The sequence below is a fragment of the Carassius carassius genome, chromosome 28 (genome assembly GCF_963082965.1).
Source record: "Carassius carassius chromosome 28, fCarCar2.1, whole genome shotgun sequence".
NCBI classification, from domain to species: Eukaryota; Metazoa; Chordata; class Actinopteri; order Cypriniformes; family Cyprinidae; genus Carassius; species Carassius carassius.
The window spans coordinates 25883918-25906511 of record NC_081782.1 but is presented as its reverse complement, the minus strand read 5'-3'; the positions used below and the strand labels follow the sequence as shown (position 1 = coordinate 25906511).

The 22594-nt window shown below is 39.5% G+C and overlaps 1 protein-coding gene across 1 annotated transcript; it reads right to left on the bottom strand.

The window, feature by feature from the left end:
• Positions 1 to 4375: 4375 nt before the first annotated feature.
• LOC132107557 (putative nuclease HARBI1) lies at positions 4376 to 21488 on the bottom strand. Its single transcript, XM_059513671.1, has 6 exons — positions 21056 to 21488; positions 20845 to 20960; positions 20558 to 20669; positions 20150 to 20484; positions 5877 to 6153; positions 4376 to 4665 (listed from the first exon to the last, which is right to left on the bottom strand). Exons 1-6 carry the CDS (start codon positions 21486 to 21488, stop codon positions 4376 to 4378), a joined length of 1563 nt encoding a protein of 520 aa, XP_059369654.1.
• Positions 21489 to 22594: the final 1106 nt, after the last annotated feature.

Genomic DNA, 22594 nt, shown 5'->3' with positions numbered 1-22594 from the left:
GTGAGTGTGATCATGGCCAGAATGGCACCTGCTGAGCCTGTTGTGGACATTCCGGAGGAGATCTCTTTGCCCCTAGCCTCCCTCGAGGAGGTTGATCATTTCGAAGGATGGTTGAAAAACCCAGGAAACACAACCAAAAAACAGCACTTGGTATTTATGCTTATATAACATCTAAGCACCCATTGCTATGTTGCCCATACCTCTCTATCATTTATCAATCTCTTACTTCTCACTAATTTAGTCTCTTGTTTCCACAGGTGGGGATGCTGGCCTCCATTGGGGGAAGAGACACAAAAAACATAATATTTAACATTTTGGCACACATTTTTGCCGACAGTGTAGCCAAATCAATCAATTGGAAAGGGATGAACAACAAAAGAAAATTCAGTGAGATGGCAACCAAGGCCATTATGACTCGTAAGTATTATATATATATTCCTTTCACTCAGTCTTTACTCAATCCCCTTCTCTCATCCATTCACTCACTTGTACAATGAACATTGTACGTGAACATTTACACTCACAGAGCTGAAATGTAAAAAACTTGTCAAATAGAAGTTGAATATTAAAATTTGCACTTTCATACAATAGTCACAAACCTGTATTCTGTCTATTGTCTGCGAGTGCAAATTTCAATATTCAACCTAAGATTTTTACTTTACAGGTTTTCACATTGGAGCTGTGAGTGTTAATGTTCACATACAAGTACGAATATGTATTGTACGAGTTCTCAAATTCACATCTGTGTGCTCTTGAGTTTTGCTATTGTTTACCTGTTTACTCACTCCACACTTTAGTCACATTTATTATTTATTTGTACAAGCATTTTACTATAATGTCATGTAATAAATAATTTTTTAATATTGATTCTAATAATTAATATTTTTCTTTGCTTTTTGTACGTTTTACAGGAGCAGTGAGGAAAAATCGTTTGTCCGACAAAGCTACAGACACTGAAATAAACCATTACGCCATCAGGTGGTTTAATCTTGCATGCGACCGTGGGGGTGGCCGCCGTGCCCGGTCACATCCACCTAATGACCAGTAAATTGGATAAGAACGCAGAGTTCACTAGGTTTTACTTGATTTTTTTGTGCACCTGGATGTTTACTGTAGAGCGCAGGGCAGCGTTTGAGTTTTTCCAAATGAGTTTCTTAGAAGTCCATGTGAAAAGAGCTTCAAGACTCTAGATATGATATAGATATATATAATATATATCTAGATGTGATATAGATATATATGATATACATATCTAGATATGATATAGATATATATGATATACATATCTAGATATGATATAGATATATATATATCTAGATATGATATAGATATATATGACAAAATGTAATAAATGACTGATTATTGTTTTGTTTTTTTGTGCATCTGGATGTTTACTGGATTGTTGTTCATGAGAGCGCAGGGCAGCGTTTGAGTTTTTCCAAATGAGTTTCTTACAGGTCCAAGTGAAAAGAGCTTCAAATCTCTAGATATGATATAGATATGATATATATATATACAAAATGTAATAAATGACTGATTATTGTTTTGTTTTTTTGTGCATCTGGATGTTTACTGGATGGTTGTTTGAGTTTTTCCAAATTAATTTCTTACAGGTCCATGTGAAAAGAGCTTCAAATCTCTAGATATGATATAGATATATATGATATATATATATATATATATACGTACAAAATGTAATAAATGACTGATTATTGTTTTTTTTGTGCATCTGGATTTTTACAGATGGTTGTTCGATTTAGAGCGTAGGACAGCATTTCAGTTGTTTTAGAGGTCCATGTGAAAAGAGCTTTAAGTCTTTAGATATGATTTGGACTCTTATATCATTAATAACAATGACATTGAGACGTGAGTGTGTATATACAAAATTTTATATGACCAAATGTTAGTTTCTTTTGCCTTTTTAAAATAAACTATTTTGAAAATTACAAATTGTGGTGTTTGGGTCACACAAAAAAGCATGTGAATAACGGACCAGGGCCAGATGAGCCCCAGATGTAAAATATGATTCGCAGATCTGGCCCAGATCTGCACCACACGTCATGGCATTAACAACTGTTCTGGTCCAGTTCTGGCCCAGATCTGTTTCTGATCCGTAAATCCAACCTGTTCCGGCATTGGGCCGTTGGAAAGGATGAGCCCGTTCCAGGTCCGTTTAGCGGATCTGGGCCAAATGTTAACGAAGACCTGGCCCAAATCTGGCCCAAATTCATTTTGCTGTCTGGGGATGGAGGAGGAGAGGTTATCTAACTTAACAGACTGAGGTCTGTTAGTCAGAAAATCTAGAATCCAGTTGCAGATGTGTGCTGATTACAAGATGGCTGAGCTTTGAGATCAGCTTGGAGGGGATTAGCGTATTTTTCGGACTATAAGTCGCACCTGAGTATTAGTCGCATCAGTCCAAAGATACGTCATGATGAGGAAAAAAACATATATAATTCGCACTGGACTATAGGTCGCATTTATTTAGAGCCAAGAACCAAGAGATAACATTACCGTCTACAGCCGCGAGAGGGCGCTATATGCTGCTCAATGGTAGGCTACAGGAGCACTGATCAGCATAGAGCACCCTCTTGCGGCAGTAGACAATAATGTTTTCTCTTGTTTCAGTTAATTTCTCCTGGTTCATGTCAAATTAATTTTGATAAACAAGTCGCACCTGACTATAAGTCGCAGGACCAGCCAAACTATGAAAAAAAGTGCGACTTATAGTCCGGAAAATACGGTAAAGTATTAAATGCAGAACTGAAATCTATGAACAGCATTCTCACGTGTGTGTTCTGACTGTCCAGGTGGGTGAGGGCCGAGTGAAGTGCCATTGAGATGGCGTCCTTGAAAATGTCCGTGGAGACCTCAGCCAGCTGCTCCGCACAGGTTTCACACATTTGATGACCGGGGTATACTTGGGGAACAGGAACAAAGAGAGGTGGTCAGACTGACCCAGATGGGGGAGGGGTGTGACTTTGTAGGCATCAGTCACATTAGTATAAACGTGGTCCAATGTTTTATGTCCCCTTGTAGTGCAGGAGACATTTTGATGAAATTTAGGGAGAACAGATCTTAAAGTGCAGTGATTGAAGTTCTCAGCAACAATAAAGGCTACACATTAATGTAAGCTGATCATTTGCTTTGATGTTCTTGAGTATTGTGGTGTGTTTAACACAGTCAGGTTCAAATGTGGGTGAAAAAAAATCCATTAAAACTCTAGCAGAGGTTTGTCAGAGCATTGCCATTGTGCTATTGCCTTGTGGACAAGTGAGAAATGTTAAATAAAGCAACATGGTAAAAAAATGAAAATGACTTTATTTTACTTTCAATTCCTTTTACATTCTCCAAGGTATTAACATTAACATTTTTCATTACTCCATGTAGGACGTTTCTGTACATAAATGTAAGCAGTGTGGCAGTAGTAATGCAATATTTAGAAAATTTACTCTTGTACTCTTGATTCTCAAGTACTTTTAAAAACAAGTACTTCAGTAATTTTACTTAAGTAGACATCTGACTGTAGTACTTTTATTTGTACTTAAGTAAAATTTAGCAAGAGGTATCTGTACTTTTACTCAAGTAATGAAGCTGTGTACTCTGTCCGCCTCTGTCTATATTTACCTGTAGATTATACTGTAGACCATTACTCTGCTTCAGAAGCCTGTGCAAAATCGATTCATGAGGAGAAAACAGACATGTCAGCTGGACACCCTGTTCCTGTTAATGGCACTCACATGGTGCTTGCATACTTATCACAGATAAAGTAAATAAAATGCAGATTTGTCAAATGCACAAGCGTTTCAGCCATATATTTCAAGAATAAAGTTCACATGATCAACATTCTTTTTAAATGCTAATACAGAGGGGTATATACGCTTTGATCAGTGTAGGATGATGACGTGACTCAATACAACATTAAAAGCTTACTCACTTACTTTAAAGTCACTCTGGAGAAACTGCAGGCTGAATCGTCACTGTCACGGTCATGTGCATCGGCACAGTCTCAGTCAGACAATATTCTACCCGGTATGCACTGCTTCAGTCTGATTGCGATCGGTTTGCACAGTGCAGGTGAGTTGAACAGACCTGATGCCTGATGCTCAGCGAGTCAGCTGCCTAAGATCGGATGCAGCCAGTACTTCTCACTAGTGATTCCCGATGGTTTCAGAGGATGCTTAGTCTGTGTCGCCCTCTGTTGTTCAGAGAAAGGTACACCAGGGTTTTTACGCCTTCGAGTAAATCCAAGCACTTCCAAAGACTTTCCAGCACTTTACCACTGGGTAAATTACCTTTTTTGCATACATACTCTTTGTAACGGCGAAAGAAGGTGAGGAAGTAAATGCAAGTAAATGGATATTTAATAATGCAGTCAAACACATGAGTAACATGAAACAGGATAACAGGTGGGTGAGGCGAAGTCTGATGGCGATCCGGGGAGAGACAATGTCCGATGGTGATCCAGGAAGTGGCGGTGAGGAGAGTCAGCAGGAGAGCATGACACAGGAGCTGAGATGAGCAAGCCGTGGAGGTGAAAGGTATAATCCGTGGAAGGTGAGGAGTGGATGGGGTTCCAAAGACACAGACGATCCAATGACGAGAAGAACACAGAGAACAGGAATGAAAGACCAGACATGAACACGGGGAACTGCAAACAATGCTCTGACAAACACAAGACGAAAGACAGGGCAATAAGTAGGGATCGAGTAATGAGTAGCAGCTGGTATAGATGAACAATTAACGGAGACGCCCACATGAAACAGTCAGTGTTGATGCGAGACACACACAAACTCCACCCACATAGTGCAAAGCCAGTACCCTCCCTCCCTCCTGGCGTTCCCAGATGACCCTACCTCGATTGTAATCATCAATCAGGGAGTGATCCAGTATGTCCCTAGCAGCTACCCAACTCCTCTCCTCCGGACCGTAACCCTCCCAGTTCACCAAGTAATGGAATCCTCGTCCCCTCCACCTCGAGTCCAGAATATGATTGACCGAATAGGTGGGTTCCCCATCTACGTGTTGCGGTGGTTGGGGAACCAGGGTGGGCGGGTTAATTTGTGAATAAAACACAGGTTTAATTTTGGACACATGGAAGGCGGAATGAATCCTCCTGTATGCCAGAAGTAGTTTGAGGCAGACTGTCACCGGACTAATAATCTTGGTGACAGGGAATGGGCCAATAAATTTGGGAGCTAACTTATTAGAAACGGAACGGAGCGGAATGTTGTTGGTTGAAAGCCACACTTTTTGACCCTCGGCGTATACAAGAGTCGCGTGGGCTCTGGTCCACATGCGGTGGCACCTCTGGACAAATGCGTGGGCGGAGGGGACTGCGACTTCAGATTCCAGACTAGGAAAAATAGGTGGCTAGTAACCTATGCTACACTCAAATGGGGAGAGGCCCGTGGCTGACACTGGTAGCGAATTATGAGCGTACTCAACCATAGAGAGTTGTTGACTCCAGGAAGAAGGATTCTTGAAGACTAAACATCGCAACGTTCTCTCTAAATCTTGGTTGGCCCGCTCAGACTGACCGTTGCTCTGTGGATGATAACCCGAAGACAGACTAACCGTCGCTCCTAATAATTTACAAAACTCCTTCCAAAATTTGGACACAAATTGGGATCCCCTGTCAGAAACAACGTCAACCTCCACCATGAACTGACGTGTGGGATCAGGAGCTACTAAGATGGGAGCCGAAATGAAGCAGCTCTTGATGTTGGAAAATACAGTTCGGTTCTATTAGATCACCTGAACGTAGTACTGGGGGAGGTCAAGGTGGTCAGAGGCGAGACTAGTTGGCTGAAATTACGAATAAAACGCCCATAAAAATTGGCGAACCCCAGAAACCACTGTAGGGCCTTCTGGACTTCGTTTCCACTTGCACACTGCCACCAAGGTGCGGAACTGGATGGAATAGTCCGCCACGGAATGATTCCCCTGCTTGAGGTCCGCGAGCTCTCTGTCCACCTCCTTGCAGGCAACGGCCCGGTCAAAAACTATCTTCATCTCCTCGGAGAGGGAGTGGAACGAAGCGCAGCATTGGTCTTGGTTCTCCCACACCGCCTTCCCCCACAGGGCAGCCCTCCTGGAGAGTAGAGTCAGAACGAACGCCACCTTGGACTCCTCGGTCTCAAATGTGCGAGGCTGCAGAGAGAAATGCATGGAACATTTAGTCAAAAATGTTCTGCAGTAGTTGGGCTCACCATAGTAGTTCTCTGGCACCGGAAGGCGTGGTTCCGGCCGGTAATGGGTTTCGGGGATAACCTGGGGAATAGACAGTGCGGGTGGCATGACACTCTTACCTCAGTTAAGCACATGCACATATACCCCACGGACACCCTTACTTGTAAAACGTTTGGATTTTGAAGCGCATTTGCAATTTCATTGTTCTAGACAAATCATCAAATTGCCAACAGGTGGTGCATTTGGACCGGTACAACGGTTTGTATGAATGTCCTTAGATTTTGTCACAATAACGATTAATGTTCGTGGGGGAATGACACATGTTCATAGACCCTTCGATAAGTGATTTTTGTAGCATAGCAGATGGTTAATCCATTCAGGATTTAATTTACAGAACGTGCAACATATCCCTGATTGATGACTGATGATTCTACTGCATTTCTCGGACTACGCCACAAATTAATTCTTGTTTATATCGTTCCGCTGTTTCTGACGACGATGTTCGCGAGAGTCCAGTCCAGTGACGCATGATCTGAACATGACTGGAGCATTCAACGCCGTGTGAGATTAATTAAAATGCCAATAATACCTACCCTGATGCTGGGGAACCCTGCATAAGATTGTATGCATGCAGTCTTAGAATGTAGTTTAACTGAGCAGGGAATTTTTGTTTGCCTTATATGCTCAAGCTCACGCTCTCCCATGGAAAACAAACCAAGCAGACTTTCTTTTTATCGGAGAGCTCGCGTTAATAGAGCACTCCACAGCCACAGGCGAAGACTCGAGCGGAGCTGCTTATAAAATTAACCATGGTTATCCATTCAGTAAGAAGTAAATATTAACCCAATGCGCACATTTACAGGCACTAATTTAAATCCAAGCATTTATATAATTAACCTTGAAAACACTGCATTAATTTCCAGCATTTTCAAGGATTCGAACACCCGTACTATGACTATGACAAGTATGAGGCCTTGACCATTTGATCAGGTGCACGCTCAGTCAGTGGAGGCTCGCAGTGGATCCAGCAAAAGCATGAATCCCCCCTATGCAATGGCAGGACTAGCACATGATGCTGGACAATTTATAAACCTCACAAGCAAGCAGTCCCATATCTTGATAGCTTTAAGCAAAGACCTTCTTAGTGTGTGGAGTTGGGTGGGATCGCCTGCGGAAATAGGAGTAGCAAAGGGTGCTCTTTTAAACAGCTAAAAGATCAGCATGCACCTGTAAAGCAGTACGCCAAAATGATCAGAACTCTAATTTAGGCAACAGCATAAGCCCTTGTCGGATACGTTTTAGCATTTATACGAGCAAAATGTTCTATGTACTTTTAGTATCAAGCACTTGATTGATACACTAGTTTGAGGAACAGCAGATCACTGATTATCCCAGTGTATTGGAGGAGTCAGATAAGTTTGATGAAAGCATACCCAATAGATGAGCCTTAAGCAGCAGCCCGTTCATATTGACAGCCACAGATTAACGAGGCTCGTGGGTATATTTAACTGGTAGTTTTACTGGTGTGGTAATATGATAGCATGCCTCGCAACATAACTGAACAATACCTTTTACAATAAGCAGTGTCTGAAGCATGTCTGCCAAAATAGCACTAGGCAATGAAATGGAATAACTTTGCTTAGCTTCCTGAAGACGTCCAGAGATGAGTTAAAGTTGAAATTGTCAGTTGATCGTGGATGATTTAATTTTGTTGAATATATAGCTTCTTCCAGTGGGTAGCAGATCTCGTGTAAAGTTGTGAGTCGGACGTACTAGTACACTCTGACGATGAATCACGTGCTAAGTATCTATATCAAGTGCTCGCGCATATTCAATTCAATTCAATTCAAGTTTATTTGTATAGCGCTTTTTACAATACAAATCGTTACAAAGCAACTTTACAGAAAATTATGTTTCTACAATATTTAGTGGTAGCTAGTAGTTTGTGCACGTTTGACAGGATTTTAGAAAAATAAAAATAATAATAATAATACAAGACGTAGTCAGCTAGATGATGAACTATCAATATTTTTAATTAATAGTAATTATATGATGCAGTCACACATGTAGCAATAATTGTTAGTTCTGTTTGTTGATTCAAGGTTAGGATCATCTGGGGTCCTCTGAGGGTCAGCATCATCTCTTCTCAGGTGTTCTGGATCCAGACTGGAGCTTGTGTAAATCCTAGTTACCACGGGATGTAAATCCCGTGGCAAAACATAGAAACAAAATAGAGACATCATTAGCATAGCTGCTAATCCAACAAAGTAAAATTAGTTTAACCCAAGCTAAAGAATAAAAATGCAGATGCAACTACACTCACAATTTAAGAGATACATTATTCGAATGCTTGGCGAAAGAGATGCGTTTTTAATCTAGATTTAAACAGAGAGAGTGTGTCTGAACCCCGAACATTATCAGGAAGGCTATTCCAGAGTTTGGGAGCCAAATGTGAAAAAGCTCTACCTCCTTTAGTGGACTTTGCTATCCTAGGAACTACCAAAAGTCCAGCGTTTTGTGACCTTAGGGTGCGTGATGGGTTGTAGCGTGGTAGAAGGCTAGTTAGGTACGCAGGAGCTAAACCATTTAGGGCCTTATAGGTAAGTAATGATAATTTGTAACTGATACGGAACTTAATAGGTTAGGTTAAAATTGGGGTAATATGATCATATTTTCTTGACCTGGTAAGGACTCTAGGTGTATCAATACAATCCGTTGCTTGACAAACAACATGGCGAATTCGCTTAAGTTCACGACTGAAATCTGGTGAGATATTCTGTGGGAATCCTGCCAAAACCTGATTTAACGCTTCCTATGGAGATAGATTTGCCATCTGATAATTCCTGAGCAAGCTATAGCTCTCACGAGCAGTTTTTGCCTTGCGAGCCGTTGAGCATACTTACCGAGCAGTGGTGCCACGTATATATGTCCCGTGTCTAATAGGAGAGTGGCAGTGATTGGAGCAATTTGACAGCTGACCGCATCAGCTGTTCACAGCCTTGCCTTCATGGCCTGACTGAACTAATGCTGCACTCGATTTCCCATGTTACAAAAACTGCATTCTTCCATCTTAGAAACATTGCAAAGCTAAGAAACACGTTACCTGTTTCTGATGCAGAAATGTTAGTTCATGCATTCATGACCTCTAGACTGGACTATTGTAATGCACTTCTAGGTGGTTGTCCTGTATCTTCAATAAACAAGCAACAGGTAGTCCAAAATGCAGCAGCTAGAGTCCTTACCAGGTCAAGAAAATATGATCATATTACCTCAATTTTACAGTCTCTGCACTGGCTACCTTTTAAGTTCTGTATCAGTTACAAATTATCATTACTTACCTATAAGGCCCTAAATGGTTTAGCTCCTGCGTACCTAACTAGTCTTCTACCACGCTACAATCCATCATGCTCCTTAAGATAAAAAAACGCTGGACTTTTGGTAGTTCCTAGGATAGCAAAGTCCACTAAAGGAGGTAGAGCTTTTTTGCATTTGGCTCCCAAACTCTGGAATAGCCTTCCTGATAATGTCCGGGGTTCAGACACACTCTCTGTTTAAATCTAGATGAAAAAAAAAAATTATTTCGCCAAGCATTCAAATAATGCATTTTACAATTTGTGACTGCAGTTGCATCTGATCAAATGCATATTCTTATTCTTTATCTTTTGTTAAACTAACTAATTTTACTTGGTTGGAACAGCAGCTACACTACACAGCAAAATCCCCAGTGTTAATTTAACACTCTGAGTGTGACACATATAAACCATGAAGCAGAGTTGGAGTTAATGAGATAATTAAGAAGTTAATTGAGTTATGATCTTATGGATTTGATTGTGGGTTGGACTAATTGTCATTGAGTGACCTGGATAAAAAAGTGATTCAGCATTTTTGCCATAATATGACATGTTTTAAAAGTTAGTTCTACATAAAGAAAGAATTCTTTAGTTTAGACACATAGACATCAATAATCAGTGTGAGCATCACAACAATGGTGACCATCAATAAAGCATGTTGTAGCCAATAAAAACTCATCCTTGACTCCCATCATGCATTGCGGCATGAATAAATTATGAGCTGAACTGTCTTTTTAACTTTTTATTCTAATTATATTTTATTTTTGCTGTTTTTATCTGAATTTTTAGTATTTAGTTTGTATCTGTTTATCTGAATATGCTGTTTGTCACCGTTGTTGAGATTCATATGCTGATTCTTGTTATCTGTGTGTGCCTAAAATTAAAACTCTTTAATAAAAAAAAAAAAAATCAGAATCACGAGAGAAAAGTGAAGCCCAAACGGTCTTCTTTCTAAAGACACCACAATTATGTTTGTAACACACTGAAGTAGGAAACTATTACAATTATAAGTTAGTTAGAGCACTTTCAGCTGTGAGTCCCATAATGGGGGGTCAGGTTAACAGGTTAACACTTGTTGATGATTATTAATTTGTTCCTAGGAGTCCATAACAGTGTTAACCTTGCACTTCCTGTTACCAGCAGGTGGCGCTATGACTATAACTGAATTTGGTCATGGGTGTTTTTTCAGAACAGAACACATATCACACGTGTGAAATTTGGGGAAGATTGGACATTGCTTGCCTGAGTTACAGCAACTTCCTTTTTTTACTACATTATTAGCATGCTTTAACACTTAGCTAAGTGATGCTAGCATGTTTTAGTATGCTTCTAGAATGTTGCCAGCCTATTACATACTTATTGTTGCTTTTTATTATTTTGTAAGGATTCCATAACAGTATTAGACATGCCACTTCCTGTTGCCATTAGGTGGCGCTATGACTAGAATCGAATACGGGCATATTTATGTGTTCAGGGCAGGACTCTCATCAAACTTGTTCAATTTGGGGCAGATTGGACACTGTATGCCTGAATTACAGTAACTTCCTGATTCACTGCAGTAATATGATGCTTTAGCATTTAGCCAAGTTTTTTGGCAACATGTTTAAGTATGTTTCTAGCATGCTACCAGTGTATTTATTACTTGCTGGCACTTTTTAATATGTTGCTAGGACTCCATAACATTGTTACACATGCTAGGAGTCCATAAGAGTGTTACACATGACACTTCATGTTGCCAGTAGATGGCGCTATGACTATAACGGAGTACGGGGATGTTGATGTGTTCAGTACAGGACTCTTGTCAAATGTCTGAAGTTTGCGGCAGATCGGATGTTGCTAGCCTGAGTTACAGCAACATCCTTATTCAATGCATTAGTTGCATTCTTTGACACTTAGCTAAATGTTGATAGCATGTTTTATTATGTTTCTAGAATTTTGCCAGCCTATTTAACTCTTTTTGACACGTTTTAATTTGTCCCTAGGAGTCCATAACAGTGTTAACATTGTCACTTCCTGTTACCAGCAGGTGGCGCTATGACTATAACTGAATTTGGTCATGGGTGTTTGTTTGGAACAAAACACCTATCACACGTGTGAAGTTTGGGGAAGATCGGACATTGCTTGCCTTAATTACAGTAACTTCCTTTTTCACTGACTTAGTAGAATGCTTTAACACTTAGCTAAGTGTTGCTGGCATGTTTTATTATGTTTCTAGCATGTTCCCAGCCTATTTAACACTTTTTGACACTTTTTAATTTGTTCCTAGGAGTCCATAACAGTGTTAACATTTTCATTTCCTGTTACCAGCAGGTGGCGCTATGACTATGACTGAATTTGGTCATGGGTGTTTGTTTGGAATAGAACACCTATCACACAAGTGAAGTTCGGGGAAGATCGGACATTGCTTGCCTGAGTTACAGCAACTTCCTTTTTCACTACATTATTAGCATGCTTTAACACTTAGCTAAGTGTTGCTAGCATGTATTAGTATGTATCTAGTATGTTGCCAGCCTATTTAACACTTTTTGACACTTTTTAATATGTTCCTAGGAGTCTGTAATAGTGTTAACCATGTCACTTCCTGTTACCAGCAGGTGGCACTATGACTATAACTGAATTTGGTCATGGGTGTTTGTTCAGAACAGAACACCTATCACACGTGTCAAGTTTGGGGAAGATCGGATATTGCTTGTCTGAGTAACAGCAACTTCCTTTTTCACTGCCTTAGTAGAATGCTTTAACACTTAGCTAAGTGTTGCTAGCACGTTTTATTATGTTCCTAGCATGTTGTCAGCCTATTTAACACTTTTTTGGCACTTTTTAATTTGTTCCTAGGAGTCCATAACAGTGTTAACCTTGTCACTTCCTGTTACCAGCAGGTGGCGCTATGACTATAACTGAATTTGGTCATGGGTATTTGTTCAGAAAAGAACACCTATCACACGTGTGAAGTTTGGGGAAGATCGGACATTGCTTGCCTGAGTTACAGCTATTTCCTGTTTCACCGCGAAACATCAAATTTGTTAGGCCGCCAGGGACACACCCCTTGACGAAAACTCAAAACCTTCGCAATTTAACATCACAAAGGTCTTATGGTGACCCTCACCAAATTTTAAGATAATCCGATTAAAACTGTAGGAGGAGTTCGTCAAAGTACGAGGCATGGAAATGGAAAAAACTGCACAAAAATCATACAGAAAATTCAAAATAACTTACTTCCTGTTGGGTTTTGGATTTTGTACCAAGAGACTTTTTTGTAGGTAATGGTGTGTTACATGTGTGTACCAATTTTCATGAATGTACGTGAAACACAGCTCGAGGCGCACTCCGTTGAAATTTAATGTGTGTGCAAAGTTTCGTGAGTTTTGGAGCATGTTTAGGCCCTCAAAAATGCGCTTCATTATGGAGAAGAAGAAGAAGAAGAAGAAGAAGAAACGGAGCAATTCCAATAGGGTCCTCGCACTGAAGTGCTCGGGCCCTAATAAACGGAGCAATTCCAATAGGGTCGTCGCACTGCAGTGCTCGGGCCCTAATAAACGGAGCAATTCCAATAGGGTCCTCGCACTGCAGTGCTCGGGCCTTAATTAAAGCTGCAAGCAGCGATGAACGGGCCCTCGCACCCGGGCTCACCGGCAGCGAGTGGCTTTAGTAAATAGGTGAACGGTGAGAAATATGCATTTAAACTCATACATATAAGTGGAATATATCAATGTTTATTCCATATATGTGCCAATCTTTCTGTTGCCAGCAGGTGGCGCTATCATTATAAGGGAATATTGGCCTTCAGATGTGTTCAGGCCAGGACTCTTATCGAACATGCGGAGTCTGGGGAAGATTGAACATTTTATGCCTGAGTTACAACAACTTCTCTTGCTGTGGCGAGACATCAAATTTTGTCATGGCGCCATGGACACGCCCTTTAACAAAAACTGAAGATCTCCACAATTTAACATTGCACAGGCCTTTAGATTAGACTGAACACAAAAAATACATTAATGTCAAAAGATTTCTAGGAGTAGTTTGTCGCAGCGTAAAACATGACACTTCCTGTTGCCAGCAGGTGGCGCTATGACTATAACTGAATATGGGCATGTAGATCTGTTAAGGGCAGAAATCTTATCTAACATGTGAAGTTTGGGGCAGATTGGACATTGTATGTCTGTGTTATAGCAACTAAAGTTTCATGACTTTTTGAGCATGTTTAAGCCTTCAAAAATGCGATTAATTCGGGAGAATAATAATAATAATAATAATAATTAAAGCTGCAAGCAGTGAAGAAAGGGCCCTCGCACTCGGGCTCACCACCACCCGGTGCCCATAGGAGGAACAGTGAACGTTGGGCCATATGCTTATAAAATAGTAAATATTTGTGCCACATTTCCTGCTGCCAACAGGTGGCGCTATGATTATAACAAAATATTGACATGTAAATTTCTTCAGGCCAGGACTCTTACCAAACATGCAAAGTTTCGGGCAGATCAGACAAGTCATGTTTAAGTTAGTATAAAATAATTCATTTCCTGTTGCCAGCAGGCGGCGCTATACTTAGAATTGAATATTGGCCTTTAGTTGTGTTCAGGCCAGTACTCTTATAAAACATGTGATGTTTGGGTAAGATGGGGAATTGTATGCATGAGTTGCAACAACTTCCTGTTTTACAGTATTAATAGCATCGTTTTGCACATACTAAGTGTTGCTAGAATGTTTGAAAATATTTCTAGCATGATTAGCACACAATGGCATATTTTACTGTGTTGCAAATAGTGCATAAAAAAATGAATATAATCAAATATGGGCATGTTGATGTTTTCAGGACAGGACTCTCGTCAAATGTTTGAAGTTCGAGGCAGATCTGACATTGCTTGCATTAGTTACAGCAAATTCCTTTTTCACTGCATCACTAGCATGCTTTAGCATTTAGCTAAGTGTTGCTAGCATGTATTGGTATGTTTCTAGCATGTTGCCAGCCTTTTTAACACTTGTTGACACTTTTTAATATGTTCCTAGGAGTCCATAACATGTAACTTCCTGTTACCAGCAAGTGGCGCTATGACTATTACTGAATTTGGTCATGGGTGTTTGTTCAGGACAGAACATCCATCACACGTGTGAAGTTTGGGGACAGATTGGACATTGCTTGCCTGATTTACAGCAACATCCTGTTTCACTGCAATAATATGATGCTTTAGCACTTAGCTAATTGTTGCTAGCATGTATTAGTAGGTTACTAGCATGTTGCCAGCTTATTTAACACTTGTTGGCACTTTTTAATATGTTCCTAGGAGTCCATAACTGTGTTAACCATGTCACTTCCTGTTACCAGCAGGTGGCGCTATGACTATAACTGCATTTGGTCATGGGTGTTTGTTCAGGACAGAACACCCATAACACGTGTGAAGTTTGGGATAGATCGGACATTGCTTGCCTGAGTTACAGCAACTTCCTGTTTCACTGCATTAGTAGCATGCTTTAGAACTTAGCTAAATGTTGCAAGCATGTATTAGCATGCTTATAAATTTTGCCAGCCTATTTAACCCTTGTTGATGCCTTTTATTATTTTGCAAGGGGCCCATAACAGTGTTAAACATGCCACTTCCTGTTGCCAGCAGGTGGCACTATGAATATAATTAAATATGGGCATGTTGATGTGTTCAGGACAGGACTCTTGTCAAACGTTTGAAGTTTGAGGCAGATCGGACATTGCTTGCATTAGCTACAGCAAATTCCTTTTTCACTGCATCACTAGCATGCTTTAGCATTTAGCTAAGTGTTGCTAGCATGTATTGGTATGTTTCTAGCATGTTGCCAGCCTTTTTAACACTTGTTGACACTTTTTAATATGTTCCTAGGAGTCCATAACAATGTTAACCATGTAACTTCCTGTTACCAGCAAGTGGCGCTATGACTATTACTGAATTTGGTCATGGGTGTTTGTTCAGGACAGAACACCCATCAAACGTGTGAAGTTTGGGGACAGTTTTGACATTGCTTGCCTGATTTACAGCAACTTCCTGTTTCACTGCAATAATATGATGCTTTAGCACTTAGCTAATTGTTGCTAGCATGTATTAGTAGGTTACTAGCATGTTGCCAGCTTATTTAACACTTGTTGGCACTTTTTAATATGTTCCTAGGAGTCCATAACTGTGTTAACCATGTCACTTCCTGTTACCAGCAGGTGGCGCTATGACTATAACTGCATTTGGTCATGGGTGTTTGTTCAGGACAGAACACCCATAACACGTGTGAAGTTTGGGGCAGATCAGACATTGCTTGCCTGAGTTACAGTATCTATATGTGTACTGAGTTTCATATGAATATGTGCAAGTATGTGTGAGCTATACATCAACATTTCTGACTGTGTTCCAGGGGGTGCCGTAGAGCCCCTGTGCCACGCCCGGGTTTCAGCCTCTGCGGGCTCCTAAAGGCCACAGATTCCAAGGTGTGTGCAAATTTTCAAGAGTTTTTGAGTATGTTGAGGGCCCCAAAAGCCCCCAAAACTTTGACGACAAATATGAATACTAAACCCTAAATAGCCAACTTCCTGTTGGGCGGAGCCTATGATATGCAATACGAAAGTTGTTTGGATTGATGAGATTTATATGTGTACCGAGTTTCATATGTCTACGAGCAAGTATGCATGATATATGGCCCTCCATATTCCAGGGGGCGCTGTAGAGCCCCTGTGCCACACCCGTGTATCAGTCTCTGCCCAGCCCTAATGGCCGCAGGTTCCAATGTGTGTGCCAATTTTCAAGACTTTTTAAGCATGTTAAGGGCCCCAAAAGCCCCCGAGACGTTGGAAAATAATGATAATAATAATAATAATAATAAATAATCCTAAGGAAAACAATAGGGCTCTCGCCCTCCAGGCTTGAGCCCTAATAATAATAATAATAAAAAATAATCCTAAGGAAAACAATAGGGCTCTCGCCCTCCAGGCTTGAGCCCTAATAAGAATAATACTAAAAAATAATCCTAAGGAAAACAATAAGTGTTAAATAATAATAATAATAATAATAATAATAAACAAATCAGATAGAAGAGGGTCCTCGCACCTCAGTGCTCGGGCCCTAATAATAATAATAATAATAATAAACAAAGCAGATACAAGAGGGTCCTCGCACCATCGGTGCTCGGGCCCTAATAAACGGAGCAATTCCAATAGGGTCCTCGCACTGCAGTGCTCGGGCCCTAATAATAATAATAATAATAAACGGAGCAATTCTAAGAGGGTCCTCGCACCATCGGTGCTCGGGCCCTAATAATAAACAAAGCAGATACAAGAGGGTCCTCACACCTCGGTGCTCGGGACCTAATAAACAAAGCAGATACCAGAGGGTCCTCGCACCTCAGTGCCCGTGCCCTAATAATAATAAACAAAGTAGATACAAGAGGGTCCTCGCACCTCGGTGCTCGGGGCCTAATAAATATGTAAATAAGAAAATAATAAAGTGCAGAATGTCAATAAAATAACTTTCAATTTATTTTCAAACTACTGTTAACTCAATTGATAACCAGTTAGATAACAGATTCATAATACCTAAAAAAATATATATATATATACAGATTTTGATTTGATTGACATCTATACAGCACAGTTTGTGAAGAAGAATAAATATATTAATTCTGATTAGGATTTTGTAAATGACATAATCCATCCTCAAAGATTTTTCAGTGAAAAACAACTCAAATTGTACTCTTTAATAGTTTTGTGCTTTTATACTGCCAAGTAGCACTTCAAGTGCATCATGATGTTTTAACTTTTTTGGTACTGCTTTCGGACATCTTTTAAATAACAATAAGTTGTAATTATGATCACACTAGTCTTATGACAAAACAGTAATGAATGATTGATTGATGAGGCAGGGATCTCCAACCCTGTTCCTGGTTAGCTACCTGCAGACTTCAGTTCCAACCCTGCTATATCACATCTAGCTGCCTGTAATTGTCAGGTAACCCTTAACACCTAGGTAAGCTGGTTCAGGTGTGATTGATTGGGGTTCAAGCTGAAACAGGATGGTGTGCCTCCAGGAGCAGGGTTGTAGATCTATAGATTGCGGTTTGGTTTAATGATAGGAGAGAGATTAAAAAATATCTACAGTAGTGGTATATTTTAACTGAAGATAATCATTATAAAACACATACACATGCAATATTTTGATATATGTTTGATTTATACAGTATACCTTATGACCAATAAAGTTGCTGATTAATCCCTTAATGTAGGTGATTCACGAACCAGAGTCACACAAAAAAATAATTTACACAGTTGTGTCATCACAGTTGTGTTTTCAAAGTATTTAATCCACGTTTCCTTGGGGACTGTTCAAGCAGTGAAAACAATAAAGCCCAGGGAGCATCTGGGATCCCTGTAGTTAAGTATCTGAAGAAAAAAACACTTTTAATCAGCCTGAAACTAATTACATCAACACTGGATACATCTGGTCATAATTAGTCACGTATGACAAGAGTTTCCTAGACACTTAAGTGATAGTGAAAAGAAATTAATTGGTCTGACTGATTCCAGTAAATACATTTAACACTTGAGGCATGGAACCATTACATAGATTGTCCCATGTGTTTTCTTGGCTTCCTGTTTAATGAGAAGTTTTTGTTTAATAATTAATAGGAATGATCAAAATAGCACATGCTACACAGTACATTGAGTACTCTTGTTGTTTTGCTCATTAGCACTTTATTCTACTGATGAGAATGTTCTGTTCTTGCACCAGACCAAGGTGCTGAAGGGAAAAAAGCAATAATCAAATGAATTTCATAAAAAAAAAACATAAACAAGATTATTTTGTATACACAAATCATTGTTTTAAAAAAATACGTATTTTAAACTATATCAAAAGTATTGACTAATAAATAATATAATATTTAAATATATAAACATAGGCTATTACACATGCAATAAATATATAATAGAATAATTGAATATAATATAAATAAGTCAAACTTTATTTTGATAATCCACTTTAGACATTCAAGTAACATTCCAACTACATATAAACTACACAGTAAAAAAACAACAAAAATAAAATAAAATAACTGTCAGCTACACAGTTAAAAATCGCTTTAAAAAAATGGCCAAATTTCGACAGTAACATACTGTTTTTCATTAAAACAGTGCATTCTGGGTAATATTCATCATTTTCGAGAAGGTAGCCTGCTGCTATATATCGTAAATTAACAACGTTCAAAGTCGACACTCAGCGGCTGTGTTTCAAATCACACCCTACACCCTCATTCACTATTCCTACATGAGTTTACTAATATAGTCCACCTGACAGGGAGAATGAAAACTAATGAGGGAATTCAGACACTGATGAACAGCTGCTGTTAACAAGCAGAATCACTGAAGAAAAGAGAAACAAGACACACACAGGAACTACAACTGATTTCAGGCACAGCCTTAGATTAAAACAACTGAAGATTTAAACAATCAACAAACAGCTTTACCAGCTTCACACATTACTAACCAGACTGACTTTATTTCTGTCAGATCAGAGATCAAAAGATCTTATAGACAATTACAGAGATTTAGATCAGCTTGATGTACAACTGTCCAGTCTCATGATGTTTAATAATTGCAGCTGCCAAAAAGAAGAGTGAGGTTGCTGGCAATGGGGGAGGGCCACCAACAGCCAACTTTACTCCTGCAGAGGAGCTGGCATTAGACCTGAATAAAGGGAGGCCTGTCATTTAGGGAATAGAGGGGGGAACAGCATCTGGATCCATTCCATCTAGTATAAGAGATCACTACTTAAAAGGTATTTTGTTTATTTTATTTATTTTTATTCTTCCATTCCTAACTAAATATTTTTGTTTTATAGTGATGCCAAATTCTGTGTGCTTTCTGGATCCACCAGACATCATGCTGAACCCTGTGAGTATGACAGTATGAGTTTAAAGCACTGATTTGTCAAGTGGTTATTTATTAAACCAAGTTTAATTAATGGTTTTAGGTTGAAGGCCCATATACAGTTGAGGAGGATGAGGAAACTGTGTCAGTATGTTCAAGGAGGCCTGAGGTAGGCACAAATTTGCAAATTATATTTTTAATAGCCTACCTGTGAGGTGCTAAATTGTGTGTATTTCCATTATTGGCAACAGGATGCTGACACCCTTCTAGAGCCCTCTCAGTCTGGGACGACATGTGACCAAGTGAGTATTAAGAAATTACAAAAAAGTGCCAAGTGCACTAGATCAAATTGAAAAAAATAAAATACATTTCTGTTCCTACAAGACCCAGAACATAAAGAGAGTCTACAAAAGGTATCTCCTGAAACAAATGGAGGCCATAGATACTGACATCCAATATAAAAAACTCAAGATGAGAAAGTTGGAGCTGGAAATCCAACAGCTTGAGAAAAATGCAAGTAGAACTGCCATATTTAAAACAATGACACATGACCTTTTTGTTTTTGACCACATTTAATTGTATGTTTTCACCCCCAACAGGCAGCTTCAACCTAAATAAAATAAAAAAAATAAAATATGACTTGTGTGTCTGGTAAATTAAGGGGAAAGTGAAAAGCTTTAACATGGTTTGGACAGTACTAACTAAAATAATTATTGGCATAACTGTCTCTTATAACCCTGCCTATTTCATTGTCATCAAAAATGCCTTCAATGTCCCAGTCTTGCTCTACAACCATCCTTGGTTGCCTCTCTCTCCTCAGGCAGGCAATGTTATGTAGCACAACACATGCAACTACGATGTCACATGCCCTTTGTGGAATCACTCTGAGGTAATTCAGGCACTGGAACCTTGACTTGATTAGCCCAAATGCCATCTCTGTACGAGCTCTTGTGTGTGCATGGGCAATATTGTAGTTGTGCTGTGCCTCAGTCTGCGTCTCCTGATAGGGAGTCAAGAGATAAGGCAGACATGCATATCCCTTGTCTCCCAGCAAAACTCCTGAGAATTGACCTGAATAAAAAAAAAAAAAATTGAAGTTTTTTTAAAGCTGTAGTTTTTGCCATATGTTAAGTGACTAACATACCTTGTGCCAGTTGGTGGGAAAGAGAAGAGGCCCGAAAGATTCTGGAATCATGCACTGAGCCAGGCCATTTTGCCTCTACATTTGTGATGATGCAGTCTGCATCACAAATCATCTAAATAATTAAAAATGTAGGTCACTACACTGGACTTACACACACACACACACACATATATATATATATATATATAGAATTGTAAATGCATTTGCAATGAATAGAACACAGGTGCCCAGCTTATTGTAAAGAACAATCGCTTCTAGCCTACAATATAATCTCAGTGGGACTGTACCTGTACATTGATGCTGTGTAATGATTTCCTATTAACGAAGTCTGCTTCATGCGGACCAGACGGGCGCTTTATGCGCACGTGGGTGCAGTCCAGAGCTCCGATAACATTTAGGAAAGCTACAAAAGTTAAGTGTTTGTCTGTCAATTGCCATGTCTTACATTAACAGACAATAAATATTTCCATTTTCTATATAGTTCTTATTTTAACTTACCAGCGATTCCATAAAAGGCTTGTCTAATACTGTGAATCGCTCTGTGGCCAGGGAAGGTGATGAACACATTGAGTAATTTTTTTAAAGACAGGTACACAATTCGTACAGAGCGGCAAACCGATGCTTTGCTGATGTTCTCTGCATCTCCAACTGTGTACAAAAATGTTCCGCTGGCAAAAAAGCAAAGTGCAATGCACACAGTCTGCGGGACTGTGAGCGCTTTATTGCCCCGTGTGCTATTTGTGATGTGTGGGCTCAGTAATCTGCAAATATATGCTATCCCTTCCCTCGAGAATCTATACCGCTCATGTAGGTAGTAGTCAGAAAAAGCCAACGGGTCTGCCCTGCCCCTGAAAGTACGCTCTCTTTGAAATGCCCTGCGTATAATTATCGCTCCCTCATCCACCACCTCATCAATAAAAGGACACGCCATGACTATGCGTCCTCCTACACGGGTGGAGCTCCCTATTTATAGACATTTAGGCTAATTGATTCATTACAAAAATCGCACCAACTAAACAAATAGGCCTACAATTACTTCTTTACATTTGTTTCACTTTTTGTATGTTCGAATTACATTTATTTTTAAAGTGCATTTGTTTTCATTGTTGGACTAATAGTGGTTAGGCCTACATGAAATAAAATGGCAGCATGCCAGAGAGTCCGATGTAATATCACATTCCTAGTGGGTCAGTGTTAAAACGGTATTCTGGTTAAGCATCAACTCAGGCTTAGTCTGACAGTTAGCCTGCCCCGGACCAGGCTAGTTTCCCAGCATAAGTTTCCAGGGTAACTGAGTTTGAACTATTTTAAGTTTGCTTTATGAAACAGAATTCACAGACAATAAGTCTGACTAACCAAAATAAGCCTGGCTTATTTTCTAATCTTGTTTTATGGAACAACCCTCAGGATGGTTTGAAATATTTTGAGCTTCAGCATCGGCAACACTCAAAGAGAGACATCAACAATCAGCATATGAATCTCAACAATGGTGACAATCAAAAGGTTCATGATGCAATGCATGCTGGGTACCAGCAGAGGATAAAACTCATCAATGAATCCCAGCATGCATTGCAGCATGAATAAATTATGCCCCTGAATTGTCCACTTATTTTCTTGAATTCTTATGTGCTTATATTTTTGCTTTTGTCTTCAGTTTTAGAAGCATGTTTTGTGATGTTCAGAACTTAACTGTTTATTTATTTTGTGGATTGTCACCATTGTTGTGATTCATACGCTGATTCTTGATGTGTCTGTCTAAATTTCCAAAAAGTTTTTTTTTTTTTTAAATGAGTGATATTTTCTTAAGTCTTTCATAACATATGGCTCAGCAGTGTTCTTTTGCTGTAGTATCAACAGTCAATAAGAGAAGGGACACAGGATTGGATAAGAAATAAGAGAATGTTTGTTTGTACAACAATACCAGGTTTTCTTTGCGGCTGACTTTTTTGCTATAACAAGTTCCAAAGACACATTGTTACAGTATGTAAAAAAATTAGTTTTGAAAAGTCACTGTTCAAGAGCCCAACTAAATTAAAC

What these genes read in the sequence shown, in the direction of transcription:
- LOC132107557 (XM_059513671.1), bottom strand. Translation starts at nt 21,488, where the DNA reads ATGGCGTGTCCTTTTATTGATGAGGTGGTGGATGAGGGAGCGATAATT. An exon ending in ATGACAATGAAATAGGCAGG is followed by an intron (nt 6,154 to 20,149) that starts GTTATAAGAGAC and finishes TTCTCTCTGCAG; the next exon opens with CCTCGCACATTTGAGACCGA. An exon ending in AGTGTGCAAGTGGAAACGAA is followed by an intron (nt 4,666 to 5,876) that starts GTCCAGAAGGCC and finishes TGTGTTTGTCAG; the next exon opens with AGCATTGTTTGCAGTTCCCC.